Below are 24,818 nucleotides of genomic sequence, written 5' to 3'. Positions count from 1 at the left end.
ATCCCTATACAAAACGCACATGTTCTTGAATGCTCGGATTTCCATACTGCAATCTCAGTGGAGACAAGGCATGCATAATGCATGTTGTAATAAGGCTAAAGTTAGCCTCTGATGCCTGGTTAAGATATAAAGAGGGATGTGTTAATCACACTCATTTACCGCACCGGCTCGAGCAAGACCACATCGTAGATGACCCTTTTCTCCTTGAGAGGACACTCTAAGTGTGACAACATGCCACACCAAATCATACCTGGAGATGATCCCAGGTAAAATATGGGTTGTCCAATACAGTGCTGTTGATTTAATGGGGCAAATTGACTAGAGTAGCATCATATGGAAATACGTAGCGTCTCTGATGTGCCATCATTGAGACAGAATGCTTCTGGTGCTCTGATTTATGACTTGTGCAGAGAACCGAGTGCTTCATAAAGATTTGCCACCGCCTGAGATGGAGCAATCAGTGAAGTGATCTGACTTCGGCGGATAACATTTCCAAGGCGTCGTAAAGTCAGTTTCAATGCCTTGACTTTGTCCATCAGACAAAGCACACATAAGGAGTTCTAGTCTGGCGCTGGTCCTTCGTCAAGGTCATATGGATTAGAAATGATTTGGGTCCCAATACTCTACTGGGGAGCTCCGCATGATGAATCATCACTCCATTCCAAATCGACACCAATTAAGAAGGTTTTGTTTATTCTGCTCTGGGACATGCTGTGGCTGTTCGCTTGGAACAAACATGTTCACCCCTTTCTCTTTTCACAAGCAACACTTTGGTATTTACAGGGATTAGCCTGCGCCGCTGTGTGCCTGTGTCTTTCCATCTGCATGCTTCGTTATGCACTGTGGTGCGAGTATTTGTTTCAGGCCCAATGATTTGCCTGGTATCGGCACACTCATCGGCACGTCTGTTTACTTGTGTGGCGACGTTGGCATGTGTGTGCCAGCAGTCATGTCACTCACTGTTTACTGTGCGAGCCTGCTCTGTTTGTGCCAGTAGTTTCATGTCTAAAAGGCATGCTATATGAAAAGTGTGCTTGTGGAGCACAGTGCCAGAGCCGCTGAATTCATTTGCATTCATTCCACTGCCTGTCTCTCCTCAAAGCACATTCTAATTACCAGCAACTCAGGTTTGCTACAACACTGTGCATTCTCTCTCTCTTTCTCTCTCTCTCTCTCTTGCATGTTGTTGGTGATGCATCTGTCTAGTTTTGATATTCTTCTCTCTTTTAGCCCGCACAGAATCGCTTCATATTGGTTTGTTTGCTGTCAAGCCTAGCTAGTTTCTACAGTTTTAGTGTTGGTAGTCACAGAAAATATTGTGAGCGCATGTGTGTGAAAGCAATAATCCTTCATAGTCTTTGTGTGCTTCTTGTGATTGCTTTGGGGTTGAGGGAGATGTTGTGCATGTTCATCGGAGAGCCGGAGCAGGAGGGTAGGGGGGGAGAGCATCGCGAGGCATATACAATTTGAAAGTGCAAACTAATCAGTGTAATGGTCGTGGTGATGTTTTACCATAAATGTAAAAGTATGGAATTTGATTTTATCAACTTCCAGGTCTGAAAAAGGATGAAAAATGGAAACTCAAGTGTGGAAAAAAATATTCATGACTGTTACTATGGTTCAGTTTTCCGACAGACAAAATTGATCTGTATTTCCAAGGCGCTTGCAAGGGCGGCTAAAATATTTGCTTGAAAGCACAGAGTCGGCTACGCATCCCAGAAAACATTCTTCAGGCGAGAGGTGTTGTGTGGTAACATAATGGCATTCATATTCCGAAGAATGAAAACAAACAACTAATTCCATAATTTATTTACATGCTATTAGGGTTGCAACTCCGATTATTTTCTTAGTCGATTAATTTGAAGCTTGTTTGTTTCGATCAATCGAGTAGTCGGTTAGGCCCTAGACGGCCCCAATCAACATGAACCAAAACAATTAGTTCATGATTTGGTCTTGAAAAGAGGCAAATATGTCCATCACTGTTTTCCAAAGTCAAATCTGATGTGCGTGAATATTACCCAAGTGTCATTCATCAGCCCTAGTCTGATGCAATAATGTAGGTCTGCTTTCATGGATGACTATAGAAATGTAAAAATATTCACATGAGAGGCTGAAATCAGAATATATTTATATTTTTAAATCAAAAAGTGTTTAATCTAATACCAAAAAGCTGTCAATTAATAGTATGACTGACTAATCCTTGATTAATTGTTGCAGTTGCATCGATTTACTGAGTTTGCAACTTTTGGAAACGTCAAATCCATATTCATAGGAACCCTGATTAGTTATCATTGCTGCTAAACCACACGCCACCAATGAGCATGCTCCAAAGCTTGTGTATATGTGCAAATATGTAATCATATGTTGATATATTGATGGGATGCCTAATTTGGCACACCTGCACATTTAGAGTTGTATTCATTTCCCATTAGTTAGGTTGATTTCAATGATTCCAAACAGTGTCAGTCAATACTATCACAGGTGGTTCTCGATTTACTAAGATATTACATAGACACTTCCCATAAATGAATTAAAAATGTAATTTTTGTCCGAGGACTAAGCTGTGGAAGAATACACTATGGGCCACTTGATTAGGCCGACATGAATATGCAGAATATATGCAAAACGCAAACAAATACAGTGGGAAATGCAAATGTAACCTGTTTATGGTCTATGGTTTTGCGTCCTTTTTAGCAAGTTTGGAAGGCAGGTGCAAACTGCCACAGCTTTACGCACGGCTGGGGTCATAATAGCGCGAAAAAGGCATTTAGCTGGTGCTATGATAGACGACGGAGAGAGATATTCTTAGAACATTGCAGAAGCAACCATAGTAGATCACCCACGACACACCCACTAATTGAAGGTGCAATATTTTAGTTTGCACACAATTTAGCACTTGTTATTTATGAGCTTAATAGCTCTCAACACTGGACACAGCTACCATTAAGGGTAAAGATCATATTATAACATCTACGTACGTGGACGCTCAAAGGATGACCAAGAGGTGGTTCATCAACATCGGCAAACCCAACAGTCCTCTCTGCTGGGAGTCATCCTCCTCACACACACACACACACACACACACACACAGTCAGGACTCGTGTCACATTCGCAGACATTCAGAGATCACAAAACTCTTTAGCAGAACACATAACTGCCAGGCTACCAAACCTCAACCTAGTCTCCATAACATGTATAACCTAGTCATTATATTGTGTCTCTATTATGTCCTTTATCATTTATGCATTATTTATGTCCTCCTAATTTATTTTATTATGGCTACTATAATAAAGTAATACATGTGTAAAGGTGACTACAGGCTGTAATAATGGTAAAAACTATATTTAGAAGGTCGTAAACAGTTTTTCCATGCTCTAACTACGAAAATATTCTATTTATAAATGAGGAATAACAATAAACAAGGGCATATACAGGTGTTGTAGTTTTTATTAATTGTAGTATACCGAAGAAGATTCTCAGACATGGACGTAAACATCTCATTTAGCTGCTTTTACATTTCTGTGGATTTTAATCCTCCAGAACATTACTTAAATCAATTTTCAAATATTATTTATGTAGTTCATTATTGTGGAAAAACATGGTCTTGTTAATTAGAATTTTTAAAGTGATCATTAAATTAATGCAAGATTGAAGGAGTGTGCGCGTCCCCCCCCCCCCCCAAAAAAAAAAAAAAAAAAAAAAAACTCATTTGGAGTATGCGAGCCCCTGCAGTGAAGCGTTTGAGTGATGCTAAGCTTCTCACTTTAGAACTCATGCTCTCCACTCTGGAGGCTTCTACGCTTTCTCCAGGGAAATGCTACTTTCAGAATAACCTGCAGCCTAAACATGATTGTGGAGTTGTTTTTGAAGATGAAGATACAAACAAGCAATTACACAAATATGCACGTAGATGCACACTTTCACACACACAAGCGTGCATGTGTCAGATTCCTATATGGAAAATCCAGATGAGGCATGGCTGCTAATTACCAGGAGCTGTATGAAAATCAACCGGGGAAGAGAGCAGAGAGCTGTGTGCTTTCAGTTTCTTCATTTGAATTATCTGGCTTTAATTGGACTATATGATTGTGTCACTTTGTTAAATGGAGTTCCCCGTGTCTGTGAGATGAATCGATAGCTGTTTTTTTACATTCTAATTGCTGCCTCTAAGCCCCATGTCGTCAATACAATTATCAGCATTTCTATCACCCTTATTACTAATGTCTTCATCTTCATCTATGCTATTCAGTACCGTTGTTGTTTGTTGTCGCTGACATCTTCTTCAATGCCTGTGTTGTTATGATCATTAGCATTATTTCTCCCTGATATAATACAACATCGATATCATCTTCACTTCATCAGCAGACAAGCAATAGAATAAGCCATTATGATCTATTAGATAAACACAAATGATAAAAATGTCAGATGGTCAGTGAGGGCCAGATGCTTTCTCATCACAACAGAAAAGTAGCACAAAAAACCAGCAACTTCCTTTTTAGTTGTCTGGCCTTTTTATAGATGTAATTATTTATTTCATCCTGCCAGAACGGTGGAATAAACTTTGTGGCAATTTAATGCGAGTCAATTATGAAGCGAGATAGAAGAAAAGCTTTCCTAAGGGAAATTATTAGGCTTTTATTTTTGGAGTAGGGCGGGATGTGATTTTCGCTAGAGTCGGTTCAACAGCCGAGTTAAATGTTCTCAAAAACAGTCTTGATATGTTGCCTTGTCAGATAGTCAGGTCGGCTACTGTTGTGTTCAGGCTGTGTGGTTTTTATCGGACGTATATAAGCTCAAATAAATGACACTTTTCTTTCAAAGTAAGCTTAGGTCGTTAGGACATCTGATTAAGAGGTCTGGATTTCTACAAACGGAAGTGTTCCAGTCCTGGGTGAGACACGGGACACACTTGGAGGACTTGTACCGCTCATTTGGTCTATTAAGGATATTTAGTTTAAGCAAAACTGCTCTTTTTTGTAATCATTCACAATCCTTATGTGAAACTCTTTTATGCACATTCTAAAGAGAGAAAAACATCTAAAACAAACAAACAAACAAAAAAATGTACCTAGTGCATAACAGGACACGCCTATTTTGACTATAAAGCCCTGAAAAAACCCTCCAAAAAAAGTATGGATTGTATTACAATGTATCACAATCACATAAGGATTGTAAATGATTGCAAATGATGCAAAATTACAGAAAAAGTGTCATTTTCTCTTGAAATTCTAAAAACAAAAATCACCATGTGCAATAAGAGTCAGGCTTGTCAGGCATCTGGCAGTCACTCAAGGACTTACAAGTAGAACATTTTAATGAGCGAGACCAATGTTCCTTACTTTCCACACAATGTATTTGTGTTCCCAAACTTTGCCATCATGACAGCTTGATTCTGTCTTTTTTCTTTCTCTCTCTGTGTGTGTGTGTGTTTTTTTCCTCCCATGGCAAAAGTATGACTTGATTCCAAATGACATCGTTTTCATAAATGCTTATTATGAGTACAATTTCAAGTCCATTTCACCGACTGATGCACTCCTAATATGTCTAAATACCTGCTGTTACCTGTTCCATTTCCCTTTCTAAATCCGCTGGTTTTAAAATTCCCTCCTTCATATATGGCGCTTACATAAGCGAAAGCTGATGATTCCGTGGAAATATCTCATAAGCGACTTTTCCAAGGGCTTCTTCTGGAGGGCTAAGTCCCAGAGGAACCCCAGGGCAAAAGATGCTCTAACTGTCACGGATGTCTTCTGAAGCTGGAGTGACTCCTCCCCAGTCACTATCTGCTACCCGCAGAGTTAAGTTGATGTTTCTGAACTCCAGGTTAACTGGAGCAATATTGCACAAACCTTGGCCTACATTGGAAGATTTCTCCCACTTTTGGCGGCTCTTTGTCTTGCAGAGCGAAATAAAAGAATGCCTTTTAACATGATGGTAGAGATTGTATGTGGTGAAAGGAATTGAGTCCGTTTGCGGATCTTTGGGAGCCCAGACGCAAAGCTGCCTTAGCTAAGCCTTTTAAAACACCATCTGGTTGCCCCGACCTCCTCTGCCACTGTACACACCAAGATTACACTCTCACTCCCCTGGTTCTCCATGGCTGCTGCATTTCCATTTTCTCTCACCATATGGACTGAGAGGAGTTGTGATAACTTGACTCAGAGCTGTTGTTTCTCAGATTTACTAAAAAGCGTAAAAATTAATCATGAAATCTTGAGAGAATTGAGAGGCATAAGTAGTTTGGATGCATTATTTTTGTTCATATACAATCGGGAGTCATTACAGCTGGAATGCATCTCTCAATGAACTCTTTCCAGTTGGAGGAATTTGTTTTTGGCATGATAGTGTCATATATACACTGATCAAAATCTAACAACCAATTAAATAATTACAATAATTTATATTTTACACTGTTGGATCTGAAGAACTTTAAAAGTAAAGCAAAGAGAAGAAATGGCAGTGAGACAAAAAAATGAACCCCCTCAAAATAGAAAACGCTACAAGCTATAGTGACTTTCTTATTGGAGCAGCTAACATGGAGAACTATTTTTCTGCTGTAGTGACACAGCACCTCACTCCACCGGGATGGAACACTCCAATAATGTTACAATATGACACCGATCTGTACCAACAAGGGAAAAAAGAAGCAGCAAATAAACAACCACAAATAGACTACCAAATTATCTAACTAAAGGTTCAAAATTCAAAAAGAAGAAATGACAGCGAGACAAGAAAAAAACCTAACCCCCCCCCCCCCCCCCCCCAAAAAAAAAAAAAAAAATAGAAACATTTCCAACCTCCTTAAATCCAACAGTGCAAACACTGATGATTTTTTTCATCAGGAGTGTATATGAACACTCAAATGACAAAAAAGGAGTAAACATTTATTGGAAACAACCATTCAATTGAAACAGACAGAGTTTTAGATCATAGCTAAAAAAAAATAAACACAAAACACAAAAAAATATTTTTCTAAAAAGGACTAAGCACCATTCTTGTTAATCACCTAAAAAGTTGGTTATTCTAATGTTTATGCATGTCTTTGTTTTATATTGTGACAATTTAGTTACACAAAGTAGTGAAATATGGAACATCTGCATAACATTTGACATTGGGTGTATAAAAAAATATATTTATATATCAACACACTATGATAGCAGGGGATTTTGTATCTGGGCTCAAAGGACTCCCAGCTGCTGATGAATCAGATAGACTTCTAAAATTGGCAATATGCTCTAAAGCTCTTGGTGCATCACGCTGACATACCACATAGTAGTAGTGCTCTAAAAATGTTCTGTCAGTTTCCCCCAAGCGGGACACATTTAATACTCTGAGGTGGTTCAGACAAAAATAACCTTCATTTTCCACATCCATTAGTTTTTATTAAACAGCACCTCCAGGTGATAACAGAAATGTATTTCCTGTCATTTCAGCCATTCTAATGAAATAAGCTTCAGCTCAAACTGATTAGCTCGCACAACTAATTTAGCCATGTTTCTTGTTTGTAAATTTGACCCCCACGTTGGAAAATAGGTTCATAGAATTCAATTCAACACAAACCTGTTAGGCAGAATAAAAATAACAAATCCTGTGTGGGTGCACTGTGCATCATTGCAGATGGCCACGAGCAATAAACAACAATGGGGGAGGGCTGTTTAGTGAGACTGTACTGCATGTGTCAGTGAAACCATGAAATAAATATGTGAGATGAGTAATGGTTTGTCACAACTAATGAAAAGACCATTTCATTGTGTCAGTGTGCAGAGAACGGAGACATATTTTATTACATGCTTTGAGAACGCGTCAAAGGCGGTTCTGTGTTGATGAAAGCTCAATAAGCAGCATTGCCTCGTGAAAGAGGACGGAACCAATTATTTTGGTCAAACGGCGTGATAACCGTTTTTGTTAAGTCATTTAACTTTTAAGATACATGCACACGCAGTAAATTTCATAGGAACTGCTTCTGTATCATTGCTTAAAATTTAGTTTGGGCTGAGCAGATGGCCTCTTACAGATGTTACATGGAAGTTTTTACGTCAATGTACGCAACATCTCTCAAGAAAGTGTCACATCAGAAAACGAGATGAGAAACGAGATTGGGTCCATGAGAACAACACAAGACAGGATTTTAACTTTACTTTAAAAAAAAAAAAAAAACATCTACCGAATATATGACAATATATTGCAATGTACCATCACCTCTTCTGCACTCTGTGTGTATGCTCGTGGCCCCTCCTCTACCCACTGAGACAAAGAGGACTGTATGATGAGGCTCCAGCATACCCACAACCTTAGTGAGGATAAGCGGTATAGAAAATGGATGGATATATGGATATATGGATATTGCAGTATCACGGGTTCTGTTCATAATTTTCATGGACAGAATTTCTAGCCGTCAAAGCAGTTCAGTTCGGTGGCCTTAGGATCTCATCTCTGCTATTTGCGGACAATGTGATCCTGATGGTCTCTTCAGGCTGTGACCTTCAGCGTTTACTGGGATGGTTTGCATCTGAGTGTGAAGCTTCTGGGATGAGACTCAGCACCTTCAAATGGTTCTCAGTCGGAAAAGGATGGGGTGCTCCCTCTGGTTTGGGAATGAGGTCCTGCCCCAGGTAGAGGAGTTCAAGTATCTCCTGGTCTTGATTACAAGTAAGGGAAGATGGGAGCGTGAGGTCAATAGGCGGATCTACAGTAATGCGGTCACTGTGCTGGACCGTCATGGGGAAAAGAGACCCCACCCTCACCTATGGTCATAAGCTTAGGGTCGTGACCGAAAGAACGAGATTGCGGATACAAGCGACTGAAATGAGTTTCCTCTGTAGGGTAGCTGGACTCACCCCAAGAGATAGGGTGAGATGCTCAGTCATCCGTGGGGGCTGAGAGTTGAGCTGCTCCTTCTTATCAAGAGGAGCCAGTTGAGGTGGCTCAGGCATCTAGTCCGGACACCTCCCTGGGCATGCCCAACCGGGAGACAATGCATATGGAAGTTTTGTTTACTTTGTCATCTGACATTTGAGGGAAACGCTACTGCCTGTTTATATCAATATCGGACATGTTGGACGACATTGGTAAGAAAACCAATACCGATTAACTTTAATAAGAAAATAGAGTTCTCTGGTGGTATTTTTCGAAATGGTCTGTGAATATCCTCAATCACCCAAGTTCTTGTATCATCAGGGCATAAGATCAATCACAACTGGACTGGCTTCATCAGTTTATGCTCACAACTAGATAGCACAACACTTGTATCTTGTAACAGTCATTCCATTGTAGGAAAGATCAGTGTGCCAGGAGTGTTAATTTTCCCAGACATCATGTTATTGTTCACATTTATTGTTGTAGGTCAGTGTTGAAGGCCCCTTTCAAATGGTTTGAGACCAATATTACATTCCTTTCAATGCAGCAACACAGAGTTGGTGTTTTGGGACACAAGCTTTACCGTGCTCATAGAACCATAATACAACCATATGGCAGGAGTTCCCCTAAACACTGAAAAAGAAAGTCTCAGGACACATGATGTTCATTCATGAATAAATCCAAACACACACAGACAGCTGCCTTTACACATGGAAATACGAGCAAGTTGTCCTATCTGTAGTGTCCTAGCACAAACACACATTAAACAAAGCATTCCATTTGGCAGAACGGCAATTAGTGTGCAAAGAGTAACAGAGAAGGTGGCAGGGGGAGGGTGAAGAGGAATTATAGCGTAAGAGAATGTTAAATGATGGATTGAGAGAGCGCCAGCTAGACCCAGAGGTTACCAGTGTGAGCGGGTTACAGCTGGCTAGCTCATTCCGCTGAGCTACATATCTCATAATAAACATCATATGGGTAGTTTGGGCTGGCGGGTGAGGATTAAGCGAGAGCTGCGAGCTCTTTAAAGACTCCGTGTTACACCAGCCAAGTGTCTATTTATAGGGAGACTGGAAATGTGTCAATGCAAGTACAGTATGAAGGCAAGCTGATTTATGGCCTTTGATCGAAGCCATGACAATGCACCTGAAAAGTCACCTGAAACTGCAATCTATGGAAGTGGTTACTGATAAAACTACGCTCATGTCCGTCCACCCTTTTCCCCTCATAGAGCTGCCCAGCAGTCCAGGTGGTCAGTTCACATTTCGGCCATTACCACCACCTCCTCCGCCGCCCCATGCCTGCACCTGTGCCCGCCCAGCCCCTTATACTCAAGTCAGCTTGCAGAGGAAGACCATGCCAACACGATGTCAGGCAAGCCAGGGTGTCCAGGGGCCAGACACCGGTTCAAGCACGGACCAGGCACAGCTTCATGACAGCTGGGTCCTGAACAGCAACATTCCCCTAGAGACCAGGTAAGGAAATGCAACACAACATAAAAACATGTCTTTTTGACCTTTAATTCTGAATTAATTCTGCGGGTTAGTTTCAACAAATAAACAATATGTGGTAACTTTGGAACAGACTCAAAGCTGTCTTCCAAAATGCTTTCAATCAGAATCTGTGAATTTGCCATTTTTTAACGACACTCTTCAAATAAGTGGATCTTCAAGAGAATCCCTACTTCAATTTAATGTCACTTGATCAAAGCATTTAATTAATCTCATTACATTAAAGAGAATTGTTTCGTCGGGAATTGGCACTCCTTCACAATATCTGTAAAGAACGATTAAGGACAAGTATAGAACTTTATTTGGATGTTTTGAAAGTGCAGAAAAAGTGGAGCAGCAGACACGCCTCATGGGTAATATTACATGTCTTTGCACACCATCAAAGCCATCATGAATCTCTGAGGTTTTTTAGGATTCTCTTGCCACACCTCTGAAGATCCACCAGGGGACCATTATGAGTTAAGATGTCCCAAAACAAAATCTGGAATCTAGCACAAATCCTCTTTTCGGGAACATATGGAAATTCCACCTCCATTTGTGGCACCTGAAAACATTCCTTCAAATGCGAGCTGCTGGAATCTCATCCCATCAAACAGAATGAAGTATTTTCCATCTGCATAAGTAATAATTGATCAGAGAATTATTTAGCACGTTCTCATTTGTGAGGCTGATTTCGAGAACAAAGCAGCAAGGTGCACAATAATATGTGTGCATGTTTAATGAGACCTCCGTGTGGCTGAGTTCTGCCATTATGGGTATGAGATTGGCAGGCTGCCACACCAGAAGAAGTGGTTTTAATAAGTTATGCATTAGACCATAATTAGATCTTATCTCATTTAAAGGAAATAATAAGAAAAGAATAAAATTAGATCCAGTGACAATTTAAATTAATCGCCACCCAGATGAGTGTCAGGGTACTGATGTGTCAGATGAGCATTGTAACTGGGGATGGCCCGATAACACTTGATAACACAAACACCCGATAACACAAATCGGATACTTTCATCTTCTGTGCCCGTAAAGTAACTCCACGCGGCTGAGATGACTGCAGCGCAAGGCTGATTGATTCATTGACTGATAGACTTGAAGTATGACACAATGCGTTACTGCCACTGTGTCTATGAATAAGTTATGTCAAACACCATTCAATTAAGAATTGTAGTGATAGTTTCTGCAGTTTAGGCTTTTTTAGTCGATATCCGATCCAGTCAATTTGGCCAGTATCTCAGAACATGCAAACTCCACACTGTGATGACCGAGGGTGGAATTGAACTCGGGTCTCCTAGCTGTGATGCCTGTGTGCTAACCACTCTACACCGTGCAGCCAGCCCCATCTCTTGATGTTTTTACTTGGAAAAAAAAGATGAAATCTCAAACTTTTCATAAGAGTTTATGAAGTTTTATCTTCTTCCATCTTCCTCTACGCATATTTGATGAATCTGTATTGAGATGTATCGATCATATGTCAGCAGAGATTAAGAATGTTTGAAGTGCAAAGATTTCCTCTTCGGCTGAATTTGTGTTTTTTGTAGTAGCCAGTTTGTGTTGGGGTGCAGATATGGATAATCCACATTCCTTATGGGTGTCACACGGAGTTTTAGAAAAGGAATAACAAATGTGAGGACTATAATCCATTGACTGATACGTCTTATTGCCAAAACATCTTATGCACATACAGTACATATATCTCCCATTTAGTGGGTCTGCATGCGTATACCTTGGAACAGCCCTTGGGCAGTAGACTCCGGAAGAGCAGGAACTCTCATTTACTTTTTGTCCCAGGGGAAATTTGGCCCCCAATATGAATTTCGAGCTTCCTTGGCATCAGATATTGGGTGAGATGATCAAATGCAGTGAACTGGGAAGAAGAGTGAAACATTTTAAAAGAAGATATGCGAGTCATGTTGGTTTGGCAAATCTGAATCTTGTGTTTCTTACAATTGTTTATTGACCGTAGACTGACCCTAAAACCTTGAAGACGCCCACCTATAATGGTCGTTACTTTGTCTGTGCTTGTTTTCCGAGGCAAATGTGTGAGTGAGTGTGTGTCCCAAGTTTATGTCCCAAGTTCATCTCCTTTTAGACTTGAACTAGCATTGACCCCCCAGGGTGTGCGCCTTCTTCATGTGCAGCCTCTGTGTCCCCCATCTGACTCCCAGCCTTCAGCTCATACTGGATGGGTGGATGGGTGGAGGGGTGGATGGGCAGAGCAAGGGAGGCCGACAGTGAAGGATGGATGTCATCTGTCTCTGGTGTTAAACTGCCAAGAGGCCACATGAGTTAGACAAACGGAGCAGGAGAAGCTCAGTGAAAGACTGACAGAGTGAACAAGTAAAAGAAAATGCTTCAGATAAATCCGATGTCTTACTGGGTCTTAAAAGAACAAACAAAATCTCAACCCTGCCATCAAAGGGAGGTTTTTCTGTGCTCTGGCAGCACTATGAAGGTATTTTCATGTCAATAAATGACATTTGTTGCGGAATCTAATCTAATTAAATGTTCCTACAGTTGGCTCAGTCTTTCATGGTTTTGGATGTTTTACTCCAGTCACATTCACAGCAAATATCTTCCTGAATTACATTTAAAGTGAGGTCTTGTGTTTAAGACAGGACAATGGTGTGACCTGTGTTGCATTCGGGTGTCCTCCAATGCTATCATTCTGCTGTCTGGCTCCACATTAATGGCCTGTCCTCTGACGGCCCTTGAGAGACCCACTAGCAGCCTGTGACCTCACACCCTCTGTTGCATGAACAGATCACAGTCAGGAAAAGCTGTGCATTGCTCTGACATATCACACCTTCACCCAGTATTAATGCCAGAAGAGCACAAAGTGACCTAGGGCAGTGTGTGAGAATACTTTTTTTCGAGATGAAAACCAATTTGTCATGTCCCACTGAAGAGCTTCCCAATCACCAGCAGTCTTTGTTCCCTTTAAAACTGGAGTCAATCTAATAAGAGGACAGAACTTTGCAAAAACTGCTTATACTTATTTGTATTTCCCTGCCAAAGCCCACTTTTCCAAATTGGATAGTTCCCCGTTCCGCAGATTTCTGCTTCCTCAGCTGACACCTTACAGTCCTTCCTTCCATTATCCCAACACAGAATACAGTCATTGAAATGATTCATTGCACTTCATTTTAGATTTTATCTTCACGTAAAGCCCTCTTTAAAAAAAAAAAAAAAATCTCATCTCGGTCTAACTAATGCAGCCATATAAATTGAGTAGTGATTGGATGAGTCCAAAAAGGAATAGGTCAGTCATTGATCTTTTGTTGCCTCTGCAGTTATTCTACCCATAGTTATGCAAGGGCAAACGCGATCAGGGTAGACGGAGGCTCACATTTAAAGGGTTGCGCTCACGTTTAAACGGTTTATCAAATTGGTTTATTAGTATATTTGTCATCAAAACAGTAGTCATGCCAAAATGTTGAGTTGCTGCTGGATATTCATTATATCCGAGTAATAGTGCAGGATGCTATTCTGCCAGTATGCCACATGTCTAAATACTATTCCATGATAGCGACAAGGCTGTAAAGCATTATGCATGTTATATAAACATCTTTTGACAGTAATATGTTAATCGTGGGCTGCGGTGGTCAACAGGAGGCCACATTGTTACCCATTAAAACACGCTATAAAAGACCCCTTTTAAATCCAAATAAATACAGCTGAATAGGTGCAGATTCTCAAAGAACTATATATAGATTTTTTTAAGTTGATGACTCTAATGGCATGTTCAAGCTTGAGTCCATGTTACCATGGATATGCAGTACATACTGTGAACATTGTCATGAGTGCTTTGCAAATAGAGGACCACACAGGTATCGTGGTTAATACATACAAATGTATATAATACTGTCTTTTATCATTCTGTCAATCAAATAATGTAAACATGTTTCAGACATAGTTGCAAATGGTGATTAATCACAATTAATTAATTTGCAAACTGTGATTAATTTGAAAAATTAACTCAGCCAGTAAAAAAAACATTATGACATCAAATAATTTTCATTATTTATATGGCTTTATGAACGTGACTGCTACAAATAGCTAATCTTACGCATTTTTACAATTGCAACTTTAACAGAAAAACAGACAAAACTCTTGACGTTCAGGAAAAAAAAACAAAACTCTTATTGTTCATGAACGACCCAATGACCGATGTGAGTTTAGCATTCCCAAGAAGCAAATTTAATTTAGATTTTATGTCTACAATGTGGATTAGCTCAAAATGCTTATTTTCCACAATTGAACCAGTTTGCTATAATATCCATCTTCAGCCCCACCATGCGCCATGCAGCTATCTTAATAAGAAGCCGAGATAATAATCAGTCATTGACAGATGGAGCAGATAAGCGTTATGCCACAGCTCTGTCTACATCCAAGGTGCACAAAAGCAAGGACAAAAACGATCAATTTAAATAACACTTTTTTTTTTCTGTGGAAGTCGACTGAGGTATCATATGGAAGAAAGTGCATTGATGTTGTGTTGTTTCTCCATTTTAGACACTTCCTCTTCAAGCAGGGCTCGGGTTCATCGGCCCTGCTGTCAGGTGCAGGGCAGGGTTATCCCCTGACCTCTGGGACAGTGTACTCTCCTCCGCCCAGGCCCCTGCCTCGCAGCAGTGTGACCAGACCACTGTTTACCTTCAACAAGCCTCACCGCTGCTGCAACTGGAAGTGCACAGCACTATCTGCATCACTTCTTACTCTCACCCTGGCCCTGCTGCTCACATATGTCATCGGTAAGTTTGTCTTTTATATTGGCATCAGCAAACTCGTCTGAAAAACCGATTTCATTTTTTTTTCTTTCATATGCATGCACGGCTGAATATACTCACAGGAATGTGAAGTTCCTAAATGGCGACAGGGACTGTTCTCACATTTAAATAAATTTTCCCTAAAGGAAGTGACAGATTTTTATAACAGTGAATCATGAAAGCTAATTTTACACACAAAGAATCTTGTAGGAATTGCATGGTGAAAGTGGATGGAACACAGTCAGTAGTGTATTCCAAATCTGTGGGAAATTTTAAATTGCAAATGAGTTGTTCTGGACCAACGCACACAAAACTGGTAATTATTCCATGATGAATAGACACATAAATTTGGTTGTAAAATTGTTAGTGCTCTCTCGCTCTGTCTCTCGCTCCCACACACACACACACACACACACACACACACGTCCAGGTATTTTTTGCATATGGAAGATTTGTCATGCACCTTTACAGTTATTAACAGTTTTGGCATGTGTGTTGGACTTATGTATGTTATTGAAATGCTAACAATAATGATCAATAGCAACTTCCATGAGTTTAAATGATCATTGGAGCCGAATACCAAACATATTCATTGATCCTCTTCGGTGGCATCACATGGTTTAACGCGCTCAACCTTGGCCCAGCCTCCACCTCAGCACATTGTCTCCAAGTGCGGATCCCGACCCTGGGACCGTCGGTTCATTTCCTTCATGCAGTGTCGCTCAAGGTCACAACCGGGGAGGTTCACATTAATCACACACACGCATGCACATATGCACACGCGCACACACACACGTAGCAAAGGCGTGCAGATGAATCCCCTGGCTGAACCATGCTATTCCATTAATGTCCCAACCCCGGTAATTAGTGCATTAGTGAGAAGTGTGAGTGATGACTCGAAGACGACATCACCTTTTAATTGGTGTCATGCTCCACTCCTGCTTGGCAATGATTGATTCCCATAATGCTATCACCATGGCAACTACATTTAGATGGATGGGACATAGGCAACGATGATATGTTCGCCTGTAAATCAAATAGTTTCAAATACGAGATTAAAGTGGTCATGGACTTAATGTCTTTGTCAAGGGTGAGAGGCTGAGACACAGGCCAGCACATTATTAGGTTTTCTCATTACATAATGATTCAGTCATTTGAATCAATTAATGAACAGCCTTTGACAGGAGGAGTGGCGATCACACAACATTCACCATTTTAAGACTCAAATCAAATCAGCTTCTTGCTTGTTGCTATTCATATTAGAATTAATATTTTAATGTGATACAGAATATCCTGAAACAATATCCAGAATAAATATGCTATAGTGACTGCAATTTAATTTCAATACATATTTTAAAGGGGACCTATTTTGCTTGCGCCGCTTTTCTGACCTATATATGTTGCTGCACTGTTGTCTTCTCTTGTTAAATGATGCCAAAGTGTCAGATAATGAGGTTTGCATATTTGGAAGTGAGCCCAGAAAGAAGTTTTGGATGGCTCTGTGCGTTCGGTTTTATAGTTTTTCTACTATGTGATCTTTACTTTCTTATATGGGATGCAGATTGCTTGGACTCGGTAAACAGCGATGTTTGTATCCAGAAGTCCTCGGGAGTGTGACCAATCACAATGGAGTGGGTGTACCTCGAGGAGGGTCAGGAGTGGAGTAAATTAAACAAGTCATTAAAAAAAAACAACATATTTAGATCGGAAGCAGGACGTCAATTAAAACAATGCAGATTCTGGAAGATCTAGAAAGCTTTCTGTGTGGGTTATTGTGTGTAGCTGCTGTAAGGAGTACACAATTCAATACAAAGTGCCGGAAATGAGCATAATAGGTGCCCTTTAACATTATTGGGGCCCTCTAGATATTAAGGTCTTTCTCCTGAAAGTGGTACCAAAAGTAGGAAATAGCTTATATACAGTATATAGTGCATCTTAATTGACTTGGAGGGAAATAAGTGAGGCAATAATGCAGCAATATAAATGTGTCTCTGATTTACATTTCCAAGTGTAGTGGAGAGGAGAGGAGAGGAGTGGACAATGCATGAATGCAAATATAATGTCTGTATTTTAAGTCATTGCACCATCTGCCCCCCTGTTGTCTGTAGCTAACACAGTCTTCATGTCTTTCTATACTGCCCTCTGTCTCTCCTCGCAGACCCCCTCCCAGAGCTGGAGAGACTGTGAATCGCTTTGTTAATTTGTTTATTTCCCAGTGCACCTCCCTCCCACAGACTTGACTTGTTATTAAGCACAGCACGACCATCAGATATGAGGAGCGGGCATTATGACGAGGCATTTAAGGAGAGATAGAGGACATGTTCAGATTGCATCTATAATGTTGAAGGATAGAGGTGTTGACAGCACAGGCAGTCACTCATTTTATTGTTTAAAACTCATTTTAGTTCTGCCTTATTGATGTTCTTTTGTGTTAAAACAAGTTTGGGGATGGTAGAAATTGACTTAGGTTTATCACAATCCAAGGTTGTTGACTCAAATAATGTCAAAAACAAGATGCGGTGTTTTATGAAAGATGATCACCAATAAATTACTGAAAGGACAGCTCCCTCTTTCATGAAATATTTAGAATTCAAATGTAATATCCATTAGAACCTTGGTTAGTGTACGGCTTCATGAAACCAATTAAAGCCAAAATTTTGCCTTGGCTCACGTATTTTTTTTTTTGTCATACGGTATAGCATGTGTATCATAAAAGCTCCTTGTTAGCAACCTATTGCATTCGTGCTGCATTCGTGCTACAACTATCAAAGTCACTATCCATCCATCCATCTAGTGTGCCATCCCTTTTCCACTTATTTGGGATCTACTTAGCTGCAGGGATGCCCAGATTTCCCCGTCTCTAGCTACCTCCTCTAGTTACACCGGGGGACACCAAGCTGTTCCAAGGCCAGCTGGGAAACGGTGTCCCTCCAGCTTATCCTAGTCTTTCCAAAGGTTTCGTCCTGGGTGGGAATGCCCAGAGCATCTCACCGGAGAGGTGTCTGGAAGGCATCCCAAATGGACACCCAAACTCAAATGTTGGAGGAACAACTGCTATACTCTCAGTTAATAACCAGCTGGCGTGTGATGATATCTAGTTAGTTTTTCTACCACCATAATAATAATAATATATATTTTTTGTTTATTTTCAAGATACTCAATACTCATTACAATGGTGGTTCACAGAGAGTGAACATTTTCCATCCATCCAATCCCACACTGGGGTCGCCTATCCCAGCTTCTTCGGATGAGAGGTGGGACACACCCTGGTCTGGTCGCCAGCCAATCGGAGGGCACAATCATTCACAATGATGTCCATCCTTGAGACATGACAATAGATTAGATTAATGTGACTCATGTGCATGCTGTGCATGGAGTCAGCCATGGCATGTTCGACATGACATAGTGAAAAAATGTTATCCTCTCAGTCAGTGTGGAAGTGGTACATTTTTTGGCTTCCTACTTTGTCCATCTTCCCCACGCCGTTTGAAACCATTTCTTAAATTTAGAATATATACATTGGAGGCTAGCTAGTTACGTTTAAGGTGGCCGTCGTCTCTTGTGTCCCTGCAGTAGTGTGCATATTACAGTTGCATGGTGTGAGAATGGCGCCCATAGGCAAGTTATTCAGCAGTGTTCACAGAGGACCACAGCGTGGACAGAGACGAGTAAAAACTCGGTTTAGTTGAGTTTTTGTATTATTTGTCTATTGGCTGCTTACAAGAAATAATAATAAACCGATACGGCATCTTATTTTGTGAGGACATAAATGTGTCACTACAGATGGCACAGATGTAACACTTGCAGCTGGATATATCTGTTGATACCACAGACAGTTACAGCCCCACACGAGGTGATAAATAGCGATGTTGCCACATTTGACGTACCTCCTGCTGTATGTGCTGGTCAGACCACACAAACCTCCTATTTACGTATGTGCATGGATAATTCATCCAGGAGTGTGAGCATTGTGTGGACTGGAATTTAACCGAATAAAACAATTATATGTGAGTTCCGTATTGATATGACTAAAAGAATGTTCACATTTGAGTGCGTGGGAGGAAGGAGGGAAACAATTGTGATTGGTAATTGGCTGCCCAGCACAGATAAATCAATGTGTGTGCATGCATAAACGTCTTCAAACTCCAGGGATGTACTGGGGTTGTTTTGTGGGAGTGCTGAGGAAGCGTGGTGTGATTTTGAAGTTGTCTATACTGTACCGGGAAGGCAGGGAAGGCTCGAAATCTCACAGCAATTAATCAGCTACTGATTACATTCATTAGATTGCTGTATGGTAATAATAACAGTGACTCGGTGGAGGGATGTATCAGTGGAGTATGTCTTTACCTGCTTTCATGGGGGTGATGTTCCGGCACCAGCAATGAATGGCAATTGATAAACCCTCTATTTTTTGACACACAGCTAGCTCCTACCACTTCAATGTGTCTTTTTGAATGTGGAGAAATTGTGTATTAGTTTTGCTCAGTGTGTGTGTGTGTGTATGTGTGTGTGTGTTCCTCACCTGCCGCTTCTTTCATCCAGCTGCTTCATGCCTCATTGGGGTTTTTATTGATTGGTCCAGTTTCTCTTTGTTTTCACTCTTCTATTTTGGTCGAAAGATGCGGCTCTAAGAAACCGGCTGGCCTTTGCTAAAACGGCCACAGGAGTCTGTGCCAAGATGGCTTTTAAAAGGCTGTGGTCAGAGGGCTCTGAATGGTGAGAAAATCCTTTGGTAAAATGTCCCCAGAAGGTCAGAGGCATTGCAATAAAAAAAAAAAAAAAATTCAATAACACATAGTTCACCTTCACATGGACATGGAAGTACCGAGCCTGAGAATGAGCTTCGATGTGCTTGCATATTTTTTGTGTGGAAGAACTTGCAAGTCACAACTTCCAACACCTTTTGGCATGAACAAGAGCAATATTTTTGAGAGAGAAGATTGACATGATCTACAAAAATGTATTGCTGTCGATTCACACCGTAGTGGCAGATGATGGCTGCCAGAGGGGACTGTAACATGGCACCGGCCCCGTCTTCATTTAATTCTAACTCTGTCCATTATATGACTCAGATTTCAGCAAAGGAATCAGTCAAACACAGAGCAGGTGGTAAACAGAGCGAGTGGGCGGGCTCTTACAGAACATGAGTTGCAGTTATAGGAAATAAATGATAGGAAAGAAGAGCAAAATATTTTTGCTACCGATGCTACATGGATATCCTCATATGCAGCTCTGCACCTATTTTATTCTTACATACAGTGGTATGAAAAAATTAGGGCATCCCATATAATTTTCAAGATTTTCCTTTATAAATCACTAGTTCTTGGCACCAGCAATGTCAGTTAAATTAATCACATAAGAAACAAACACTGGTATATAAGAAGTGAAATGAATTTTATAGGATTTATAGAAAGTGTGTAATAATTATTTCAACAAAAGTAGGCAGGTGCATACATTTGGGAACCCAAAAAGGACAAAGCCTGTATGTATTCATGCACCGTTTGACTATATGTACTGTTTCAAAAGTATTGATTTGGCACCAGTCTGAGATCTTATGTAAGCAATATCCAACCCTAATATTGTATACCACTGTCTCTCTCACACACACACACACACACACACACACACACACATATATGCTGTACATACACAATTTCACAGAAGTCAATGTCAGCAGTCGCACAATCACACACACAAGCAGACACTTAAACAGTCATGACAGTTTGTATTATTAGCTTTCAAGTGGGCGGTAGTGGGGAGTAAGAAAAATATTTTAGCATTTCGTGTCTGTCAGAGGGAATCGACCCCCAACAGACACACACACACACACACACCTCAGGCTCTCCGTCAGTCTCAGACAGAAATTTGTTTTATTGGCTCAGGAGTCGTCATCCCTCACTCCCCTTCACTCTCCTTCACACTTGTTTTCCCCGTTTGTCTCTCTCCTTCTTCGTCACTGAGCTCTCCTTCTTGCTTGTGACTTTTATCTGTGCTTGCAACCCCCCCCCCCCAACCCCCACTTCTCCCTTCACCAACACCACCACTGCCGTCCCTCTGAAGTTGTGGCTTTGCTGGAGGCTGACACAGCCATCTACACACACTTGGATGAGGAATTGCTTTTACTGTACATGCTAAACTACACACTAAATGGAATGACGGATGCTTGTGAGAATATTTGCTGCTGGGCAAAGCCCGCTCTAGTCTTTGCATGTCAGACAGAATATTGTTGATGCTTCACTGGTGTACGAATAGAAATTGTTTCTCTTTGCATGCTCCCTGCATGACTGTGTTGGCTGCAATACATATTTTATATGACAGTATATTCACAAACAATCCTACACATTGTGACATTTTTTTCTGTATTTTCTGCTGCTTCTATCACAACAAGTGTGAAATTTAATCATCAGTATGGAGCTCAGAATCATTCCTGCCTAATCCGGTGAGATGCACGTCTGGCAATAATAATAGCAGCAACTGCTCGCTCTGAGAAGGATTGAGTGTTTTTTCCCCCCAAAAAATATCTGGTAGGAGCAGCAATTCAGACTGTCCTCTTCATTCGTCTAACTTGTATTTATTGGGCAGGGCATATTTGGCGACTTAAGTGGTTGTTATGATGAGTTTCTTCTTCAACGCTGTATTGTATTTAATGCAACTCCTTAAGATGGGCACACAGACATCTCTGGGACTTGCGTGAGGTAAGGCGTGGTTGCATAATATACGCTATCACAAAGATGAAAAAGGTGCAAAGAGCCGGACAAAATTAGTCAGGAACACGTGAGTGTGGAAAGGGCGATCGTAGTGATCGTTATGTTCGGTACATTTCAACAATGATTGTGTTGAGGAAGTTTGCAGTTTTGCCAGAGAGCTGTGATACAAGGCAAGACTGAAGCCTTCAGCCGTGCCTAGCATATAATATCTCTGTATGTCCGACAACGAAAACCGACCACTTCACCTGTCTCGGCTTGAGAGAATACAAAATACTAGTAGAATTTAGGCTATATCAACAGCTTAGCACTCAGTCACTTCATACGATTTGTAAACAAATTCTCACAATTCAGCTGCTTTGATAAATACGATATCTACCACTTTGTGTTTTGCAAATGGTCACGTCTCGCCCTCATCTATGTCGACCATCTCCACGTCAAATCGATGTCGCTGTATACATGGCTGTTGGTTTTGGAGCGTGTCGTGAATGTCGTGTCAATGTGAGCCGTCATTTTTAAATTGAATTGCTCCTCGCATGATGTCACAGCGCCACGCCAAGTTGATGAAACCCACCAACTTCTAAATTAAATTGCGCAGGTTCCCCATGGCGTAGAACATTTAGGAAAAAGAAATCTGTTTGGGATAACCTTTAATTAATCTTGAGTTAGCAAATGAACTTTGACATTCCGAAGAGGACATTTCAGTCAGAAAAGCTAAACTGAAAAGTGTAAATGGTACCCTATATTTGTTATTTTTACATTCTGGGCTCTAATTTTATGGCACAGCGCAATGTGGCGCAGCGCAATGTGGCGCAGCGCAAAATGGCGCAGGCCTATTACTCACAAGGTTTTTTTTTCTCACTGAAAAATCTTGCCATATTTTATATTTCGAGATCTTGTGACACCCCGATTCAGTGGTGTTTCTCACCCTTCTTGAACAAAAGTTTTTAGCAGCTGCCCTAAATTAAAAAAAAAAAGCACATATTCCTCCGAACACTCCGAGATTCGCAGTAAGCTTGAATGCAAGGTGACAGATAACAGAGTTCTTCAACATTCTCTATGCGTTATATGAATAAATTAACCACCCACTCACACACATAATGAAGATGATTGAAGGATAGTGTCCAAAGTCTAAAAGAACCACTATCCATCCTTCATAGAGACTGAGCCACCAACGCAACTAGTTTGTTCGGCGCACTGATTTCGCCGTACGATAACCGAGTTAAACCGAGACGGTGTAAAAACACCAAAACATAATTTTTATCGCTGGTTAATTTATTTCAGGTTAGGTAGAAGATATTAATAGCACCTCTCTCTTTAAGGTTGGTCTTAGTCCCTCTTCAGCCACATCATTCAAGTCAATCTCCGAGGGTAAGTGACAGTGCAGGTACAGTCCAAAACCCCTTCAGTGCACTGCTGTCCTATTACCTCTGGCAGTCATCTCACTGTCACATTGATCAATGATTCATGTGCGCGAGGACCTCGGCCTGTTAGCTCTCCCGGCTCGTCGTTCCCACTGCGCTGCTGCCTCTTCACAAAATAATGACTGGACTCACTCGGAGTTTTTCTCCAACCGTTAGGCGCCTTTTTGGTGAGAGCGCTGAGAAGTTGGACATTGAAAGAAAGATGGATAGACAGCCGGAGAAAAGAGTACGAGAACAGATTCATGCTGAGTGCTCACAGCTGTGTGAGGCTCTGAGTGTGTGGCTTTCTCTTAGGGATACACAACATTGAAAAATACATTTTTACAAGCTTTATAAAGGTGCGGACATTTTTACAACGTAATATGGACCACATGAACTGAAATTTCCTTGCACCCAGATGGTAAAGACAAAGTATAATGGTTTCAGCATAATTGTATGTTCCACATCAGCGCACCCCTCTCCCTGTGACATTTCCTACACTGTCAAAAAAAACACTCCTCGGTAATGTTTTTTTCATTCTTTCTTTATTTCATCTTTGCTTCACGGGTTTTATTTATTATTTTTCCTCTGTTGTGAAGGGTAGAGCAGATGGCTGTAAATACTACAAGTCCCATGAGCCCCAGACGCTATTTCTTTGGGGAAGGGAGATAATAAGTGGAGAGATTCAGATCTGTAGCCAATCCTGAACATTGCAGTGGGTTACAGAACACCGCAACGTACTTTAATGTAATATTAACAGAGAACCCAGAAAAGAGCACAGAGCTTTAACTTCATCGGTTCATAGGAATCATTATCTTGACAATAACCTTTCAAATTGGGATTACCAACTTGTCAAAGATAGAAACTTTGAGACGGTTCTGTATGGCCACCATCTGCTTTGCGATATGTTCTTGCTAGAATGCTTTCTAATCTGAAGGCTATAATAATATCGCTATTGAAAATGGGTGAAGAAGCTAGATGGGTGCTGGGCACAGCAGGGGTCCACAACTGATTAACCAAGTTAATCTGTCCCTGCATGGAATTTTCAGTCGACTTATCTCATATGTATGGAGTCATCATGCACATATTGTTTAATGCTCTTTAGCCTGCTTAAAGCTTTAGTTTTACTCTTGTTTTTTTGAATACATAATAATTCCCATAACAACACCAGATCTCCATAGCAACAGTGAAAAATATTGTTGTTGAATTATGAGAAAGAACACAGAATCTGGGTTGGGTTTGTATAATCAGTAAGTATACGTATAAAAATAAACTGCAGTATGGTCATTGCTAATTGCAGTTAATTGATTCTAGAGCCAACTATAATAAGTAAATTCTTTATACATTTAATATTTTTGGTAGTTAAAGCATACAACACCTGTTTATGGCCTTATAAATACGGTTCTTAACATTATTAGAGCCTTTGAGACATGCAATAACACCCCTAATGACACCTTTACACTTGTATTATTGAATACAGGAGACACAAAGCTGAGCGACTATCGATAGTCGATAGACTATTTACTGGTGGTCTTGAAACGTAACCCCCACAAAAAGTGTGCAACAATTGCACACCGTACCATA

The 24,818-nt window shown here is 40.7% G+C and overlaps 1 protein-coding gene across 6 annotated transcripts in view; it reads left to right on the top strand.

Annotated features, from left to right (window-relative positions):
• tenm1 (teneurin transmembrane protein 1) overlaps positions 1-24,818 on the top strand; it is a 165,114-nt gene that overhangs the window by 45,239 nt on the left and 95,057 nt on the right. For all 6 annotated transcript variants that reach the window (XM_058063859.1, XM_058063856.1, XM_058063855.1 and 3 more), the window contains 2 exons: positions 10,088-10,331; positions 14,874-15,112. In XM_058063859.1, coding sequence (XP_057919842.1) covers positions 10,088-10,331; positions 14,874-15,112 — 483 coding nt within the window. The remainder of the gene's footprint in view (positions 1-10,087; positions 10,332-14,873; positions 15,113-24,818) is intronic.

This window comes from Doryrhamphus excisus, chromosome 23 (genome assembly GCF_030265055.1).
Source record: "Doryrhamphus excisus isolate RoL2022-K1 chromosome 23, RoL_Dexc_1.0, whole genome shotgun sequence".
In the NCBI taxonomy this organism is placed as follows: Eukaryota; Metazoa; Chordata; class Actinopteri; order Syngnathiformes; family Syngnathidae; genus Doryrhamphus; species Doryrhamphus excisus.
Note: the sequence above shows the minus strand (reverse complement) of the source record. Positions and strands in the feature narration are given on the sequence as shown.